This window comes from Petaurus breviceps, unplaced genomic scaffold, assembly GCF_028583685.1.
Source record: "Petaurus breviceps papuanus isolate PSGF00001 unplaced genomic scaffold, PetGlider_PUasm1.0 186, whole genome shotgun sequence".
Lineage (NCBI taxonomy): Eukaryota > Metazoa > Chordata > Mammalia > Diprotodontia > Petauridae > Petaurus > Petaurus breviceps.
In genome coordinates this window covers 30,967,873-30,974,665 of record NW_027185798.1, presented here as the reverse complement: position 1 = coordinate 30,974,665, position 6,793 = coordinate 30,967,873, and the positions used below count along the sequence as shown (strand labels likewise).

The 6,793-nt window shown below is 47.9% G+C and overlaps 1 protein-coding gene across 1 annotated transcript; it reads left to right on the top strand.

Annotated features, from left to right (window-relative positions):
- The first annotated feature begins 731 nt into the window (after positions 1-731).
- On the top strand, positions 732-6,580 carry RIIAD1 (regulatory subunit of type II PKA R-subunit domain containing 1). The gene is made up of 5 exons (XM_069089999.1): positions 732-881; positions 1,228-1,304; positions 3,614-3,660; positions 4,788-4,889; positions 6,472-6,580. The coding sequence occupies exons 1-4, from the start codon at positions 798-800 to the stop codon at positions 4,853-4,855; spliced, it is 276 nt and encodes a 91-aa protein (XP_068946100.1). The 5' UTR covers positions 732-797; the 3' UTR covers positions 4,856-4,889; positions 6,472-6,580.
- The last annotated feature ends 213 nt before the right edge of the window (positions 6,581-6,793 follow it).

Below are 6,793 nucleotides of genomic sequence, written 5' to 3'. Positions count from 1 at the left end.
GTCACGCGTGTGTGTGTAGTCGCCAGACCGAGGGACAACTGGGCAGCGCTGGGGGGGGGGGGGAGGAGGCGGTGGATGAGGCTCCTGCTGGAGTCAGAGATCGCGCGTTCGAATCCTGCCTCCGACATATGGGAGGCGGGTTGGGGAAGTCACTTTAAAGCCAGGGCCTCAGTTTCCTCAAATGCAAAATGAAGGTAGGGGCTCTTGATCGACACTCCCCCTCCCCCTCCCGCAGGTACAGACTCGAGGTCGGGGGGCTGGGGGTCACCTTGGACCTCGGAGCCTAGCCCAGGCCCCTCGCTTCAGAGACCAGGGCTCTGAGGCCCGAGGGGGGAAGCGCTGCGGAAGACGGGATTCGAACGCAGGCCCTCTGCCTCGGAAGTCGGGGCTCTTCCCCTGGAACGCACCTGCTCGAGCGCTGTCGGGGTAACTGGGGGCTCCAAAGGCGCCTCCCGCAGAGTCTCCTAAAGACTGTGCCAGGGGCCGGAGGGGAGCGGGGAGAACACTGGCTCTGGAGTCAAGAGGTCCTGGATTCGAATCCTGCCGGCCTGGTGGGAGCGCTCCCTCCACTCTTACGCCACTTACCTCTCGGATCCTCCCCGCCTCATCGGTCAGGTGACTAGGCTGGACCGGGCGGCCTCCGAGCACCCGCCCTTCTCCACACTCGCGAGCCCGAGGGCCACCCACGAACCCCGCCTCGAGTGACCCCGCCCAGCCCCCGCCCCTCGGAGCCCCGTCCCCGCCCTCCGTGGGGAAGGGGCGGGGCCTCCCGGCGTCGCCATGGCGACCGCGACAAGATGGCTTCCTTGAGCTCCGGGTTAGAGGGTCCCGACTACGGGGCGCTGAGCATAGAGCAGCTCACTCGGCTGCGAAATTTCAAGGTGGGTGCAGCCCCAGCGTGGGGAGGGGTGTGTGGAGGGGTCCAGGGAGGGCAATCCCCTCCCTCCTCCACGCACGGAGCTGGGACTCGGCCTGGGGGGCGGGGCCAAGCTTCCCCTTCCCCGCCTCGTCCTCGCCCTCGCTGGGCGCCGGGACTCCAGGACGGTAAGCGAGGGCTCAGTCTGGGGGGTGAGGGGTGAGCAGTGCCTCCTCTCCCCCTCCCCCCCAGGAGGGAGCGGGGGCTGGGCAGGCGGGGGCGGGGCCTCCTCTCCTCTCCCCCAACGGTCCCCGGGGTGGGCGGGGCATCGGCCACGCCCTCCCCTTATCCCCGCCTCCCGCCCCGCCCAGATCAGCACGCGCATCGCAGACGAGCGGTACCTGCGCTCGCACAAGGAGGTGGAGCTGCTGCTGAGCGGCTTCTTCAGGTAGGCGCAGGGCTTCTGGCGCTGTGTTTGGGGGGGGGGGAGGGGGCGGGTGGCGCGACCTCGGAAGCCCCCTGCACACCAAGCAACAGCGACTTCCCGACAGCTGCGATGGTGGCCGGGGTCACTGCCCGGTAGCCCTGGTAAAACGGGTCCATTCCTCAGACTGCTCGGAAATGGGGACTCCCCCCATTAGGGCCTTCCATCTGGGGTCGGCCGGGAACGGCTGCTACCCCCCAGGGATGAAAGCACGTGAAGACATTGACTGTCTGCAAGGGCCCAATGGAACCGGGAGACATTACTGCAGAAGCCGACAGAGGAAGATCGGAAGGAGTGGGGGGCAAGGGCTCTTCCATTTATGCTTGAAACCGAAATGAGGGGCTCTCTCCGCTAGACCCCCTTGCCTTCCTTTTAGTCACTTTAGTCACTTAATTATTTGGGACCCTTAGGGGGTGAACAGAAATAGAATCAGATCTGTCCATGTTACTTTGCAAAAAGGATTTTTTTCATCCTTTTTGTTGAAGTTGTGAACCAGAGTTTTGAGGATTCATTGCCACCATCTCTACCCATTATCAAAAAGTTATCTAAAGGAGTGAAAATAACTTGTCTTTCTTCGAATAATCATGCAATCCAAGTCAACGATGGGTCCCACAAATGGAGACTGGATTTAAATTGGCATTAAAAATCTAGCCCTGCCAAGGGGTTGGACTCTTTGGGGGAGTCATAGTAACTGCATGCCAGGTGAGCTTTTCCCCTTTAGCCTGAAGAAAATCTGAGAATTGTCTGTGTCTGTAAATTAGGGGATACAGTAAGGACAGAGAATTCATGTATCCCTGCCCCCCTGGCCCTGAAGGCTGGAAGGACGGGTGGTGTCTAGAAAGCATGTTTGTCTGTAGATGACTCCCGATTGTGCCCTTAAAGCCTTCCCAACAACATTCTGTTTGGCCCCTTCTCTGTCCTTTTTCCTCTGTGCTTTCAGGGCAGGTAAGATGCGAGGCAGTGGAAAGGGAATATTTAGGCTTTGTCTGCTCTGGCTTTATGGGAGTGGGGGGGGGGGACAGAATGAAACATGTTCAGCTTCTTTTTTTAGATGCTTCAGATGGAGAGAGAGACACAGAGAGAGGGGGGCAGAGAGACAGAGAGACTGAGACTGACTTACTGACTGCAGAATCTCCACCCAAAATGCCTGCCCTTCAACACTCTTTGCAGGATTTATCTTGATAGTATTTAACTTTAGGACTGACCTAAGCTGTGAGATACTCTCACGCAGATTTCCCAGTCTTGCACTGGAGAAGAGGTTTTCCTACTTGGATCTTTTGAATCCTGCCGTGTTTTACTGATATTCATTTACAAACTTCATATATGTACTCTCATATATGTAAAATACATACTTATGTATATAAATACAATAGACAACTTCAAACTTAGAGATAAAAGAAGGGAACTAACTAATTTTACATAGCTTAAAAACTCAGTTTTAGTCTGAGGTACACAATGTATTAGATAGTAGTTTTCTGTCTCTTTTATTAAACAAAAAGAGGAGGGCAAAATCTGTATGTCTGTGGAGTTAAGGGGTCTGTCACCAGACATAAAAGTGCATTCATTACTTTAGTCAGTGCCTGAGACAGGGTGTGTGTGGTTGGTGCCTGAGGGGAAGTCCACAAACTGGGAAAGTAAGGAAAAATGAATTGCTATAACTCCTGGCTGATACAGCACCACCTGTATTCTGTAGCTCCCACATAAAACGGGGTGGGAAACCATGGTAACCTTTTCATTTTAGAGTACTTCACCCTAGTCTATTGGAAGATTTGTTTTCCATCTCCAATTTTATAATGTTAATCATTGAGAAAATGGAATTTTAAACCAACCTGGCCTATTCCATAAAGTGAGAGATACCCGCATGTTTCATTTGAGAGCAGGAGTTCTTAATCTGGGAGTCCAGGGGCCACAGGAGGTCTGTGGATAGATTTCAGGGGGCTTATGACCTCCGATGTGAGAAAAATTATATCTTTACTTCAATATAATTGGTTTCCTTTGTAATCCTAAGTATTTTATACATTTTGAAACATGATTCTGAGAAGATGCCTAGGACATAAACGAGATTCTAGGGGCTCTAGAGCCCAGAGGAGAAGACCATAAAAGCATTTTTTTTTTCTGTCAAGAACTGATTTCATTATGATTAAGTTGGAAGTAAAAAGGACTTCCGATAGTTATGCCATGGATTAACCTGCTTTTTCTTTCTGATGAGAATACCTAATGAAGTTAAGAACTGCTTGTTTTAAAGTCTTTTTTTACCTTTTTGTATTCTTCAGAGAAATGTTTTTGAAAAGGCCAGTAGATGTCCAAGAGTTTGCTGCAGGTGAGACTATCATTTTCTGGTATTTGAGCAAATCAGGGAAAAAGCTATTGCAGGTTTAGACTGACTAGCAGAGTCCCTGCAGTATGGGGTCTACTTGCTGGGATCCTGGAAAGTTGGGGCCCTTTTCTTTCACAGTCATTTCCTTAGACTATGGACAGGTGAGAGTTGAGGCAGACCCTCCCAGGGGAGGTATTTGTTAATGGTTGCACTGTGGCCTTTCTGCTCTCAATGTTCTGTCTCCTGTTTCTATGCTTTGAATGGGCACTCCATCTCTGGGATAGACCTCCACCTGTTATAATCCCTGTCTTTCTTCAGAGCCTGGTTCAGGTGCCACCTCCCGCAGAAAGCTGATCCAATATCACAGATGCTAATAACCCTATGCCTAGAAATTACTTTGCATTTAATTTTGTGTACATGTTGTTTTCTCTCATGAGTCTATAAGCTCTTTGTAGGGCAGGGACCTTTTTTATCTATCTCTGGAACCTAGCATGGTATCTGACACGTAATAGAGACTTAATGCTAGTTAAACAAGGTACAACACACTTCCAAGGGAGATCCTAGCATCTCTACCTCTGGAAGTCTTTAAGGGAAGCAGAGCTCTCCAGTACAGCCATATTTAGTTAGGAGGTAGAAGATGTACTGGCCAGATGGTATCTTGGGCCCTCTTCTAACCTGAAGAATTAGTAGTGGTTATCTTCAGTCTTATCTAAGCTGATCTGTGCTACTAAGCAGATATTGCCTGGCACTCTGCTCTCTGTGGAGAAAGAACCTTGCTTTGTTGTCTTCCTGAGATCTGGCTCTCCCCTGTGAGAGGATCTTTTCAGAAAGGGTATAAAATCTGAAATTCAGGAGCTGGCAAGCAGAGTTTGGACAAGAATAATTCTTGTTATTTGTATGCTTCAGAAATAGGACAGGGAGCTGAGAAGCCCAGATAACCCATCTTCAGAATGTTCCCTGGGCATCAGCAGGCAGACAAGCAAATAAGAGTTCACCCAAGGAAAGCTAGCTCTTTGGAGTAAGTCATGAGTGTTGTTGAGATTAGGCGTCCTGTCTTACAGTAATGTGAACTGTCGCACTGAATCCTTTTCCCCACTCAGATGACTTCCTCTCTTTTCTTCTTAACCCAGAGTATTTCACAGACCCAACACTTCCTGGGAAGATAGAGGCGCAGCTAATTGAAAAACAAAAGCAGTAGCAATTAGCAGAACTGTGATGTTCTGAAAGCACAGGTGAGAGAGAATGTAGTTTTTTTGGCTATCTGCACCCACTGAAGCTTCTTTACTTTTATTAATATATGCACTGTTGTGTCCAAGGCCTAAAAGAGTCTTGGCAGAAGACCCAAATTTAAAATATTTGATACTTCATTTTATTGAGGTTGTTGGTGGAGGGGAAGAGAGCAAGGGGAATTACTTAATGTGACGGGAGTGGGGAACCACATGTGGTCTTCTAGGTCCTTGGGTGAAGCCTTTTGACTGAGTCCAAGTTTTACAGAACAAATTTATTAAGGGGATTTGTTCTGTGAAGTTTGGATTCAGTCAAAGGGCTGCACATGAGGACCTAGAGGGCAACATATGGCCTCCAGGCCAAAGGTTCCCCACCTCTGTATTAGGAGAAGCAAAAAGTCTTTCTTAACCTAGTGAGATAGAAGCAACTGAAAGCATGAAGAGTAAGTGTAGGGAAAGGGAGACTGCTTTGGCAAGTATTGAATCTTGTGAATTTTGCTTTTCCTGCTCAATTCCAAACTTTTGCCATTTCCTTCTGTGCCTCCTTGGCAGGGAGAAGCTCGAGGGTTCTGTCCCATGCCCACCTAATGGTTCATCCTCTCATCTTCTGTGTTGGGATGGAATTCTCCATGGTACAAAGAATAAGGAGTGGGAGGAGCTCTTGATTTCTTTACTAACAAGATTATTTTCTAGTGTAAACACACCAGAGACACCAATTTAGTTTTGCTATTAGGGTTTAGTGCATGTTTTTTAACCCAAGGGATTTCTGAAGTAACACTTTTAAGATCGACCTTTTTGGAGGAATGGGGCAAACTCCATAGTGTAGCTAAACTTTTTCCTGTTTCACAGTGTGTGGGACAAGAACGACCCTTGCCCAAAATAAAATAAGCAGAGATAGCTCCAAGTAGACAGGAAGGATTTATTTATTTCTTCTTGCAATCTTCTTGCGATCTCCCTACTAGAGGCAGTCTAGTAGGAGAGGCAAAATACAAAATAACAAAGCTTGGTTATATACCCAAAGAGACCACCCCTTCCCCCCCTCCCTTGTTCTGTTCTGTTCCCGTTAATTAGGAACCAAGGCACACAATCTTAACCACAAAAATCTGCTGGTGTTTGCAGATATGTCAGTAATATCAAAAAGCAGAAGGTACATGTCTAGTGGACATGGAAACAGACAAAATATGTCATCAGTATCAACTTAGATATGGAAGCAGAAGATAAATGTTTTAACAATATCAATATAGATATAAAAGTAGACAATATTTTACGAATCATGGGGATTTTAGGACATGGTGACCTGCCCGGAGTTCTGCAACAGGAGTTCCAATTTTATATTTGTACAGGTCAGATGGCAGTCAGTGGAAACAAGTCTGGAACATTTGTGCCTGTGGTTAAAATTTGCAGGGTCTGTGCTTTCCCCTCCCACACTTAGCTAAGCTTAGCAAAAACTTCAACTTAAGACTAGGGAAGTAAGGCAAGGGTCCCAGGTTCCCAGCCCAGGTTACTAAGTCTTTGGTACTTTATTACAGTTCTGTTCAGGTTTCTGGAATGTTACCTGAGAAGTTTTCACTTTTATTTCATTCAACAGGGTCATATGAAGATAAGAAATTTGTTCCATCATCATGAGTTTGTAAGTTATCTAGGGCTTTGCCCTTGTGTTACAAAGCTTTGCATTAAAAACGGACTCCTTTACCCTACTTTATTTCATTGCAGTCATCTTCCTCCTGGACCCCTATTGTGTTTCTTTTTTACTGACAAGATTGGCAAACAGGTTATTCCGTCTCACTGAAGAATCCCAAATGACTTCCTCATTCTTGGGACCTGTGTACCTTCTGCACATTCAGTCCAGCACCTGGCCATAATACACTAGATGCTGGTTTTGTGGATTTCTTACTAGGACTTGGAGCAAA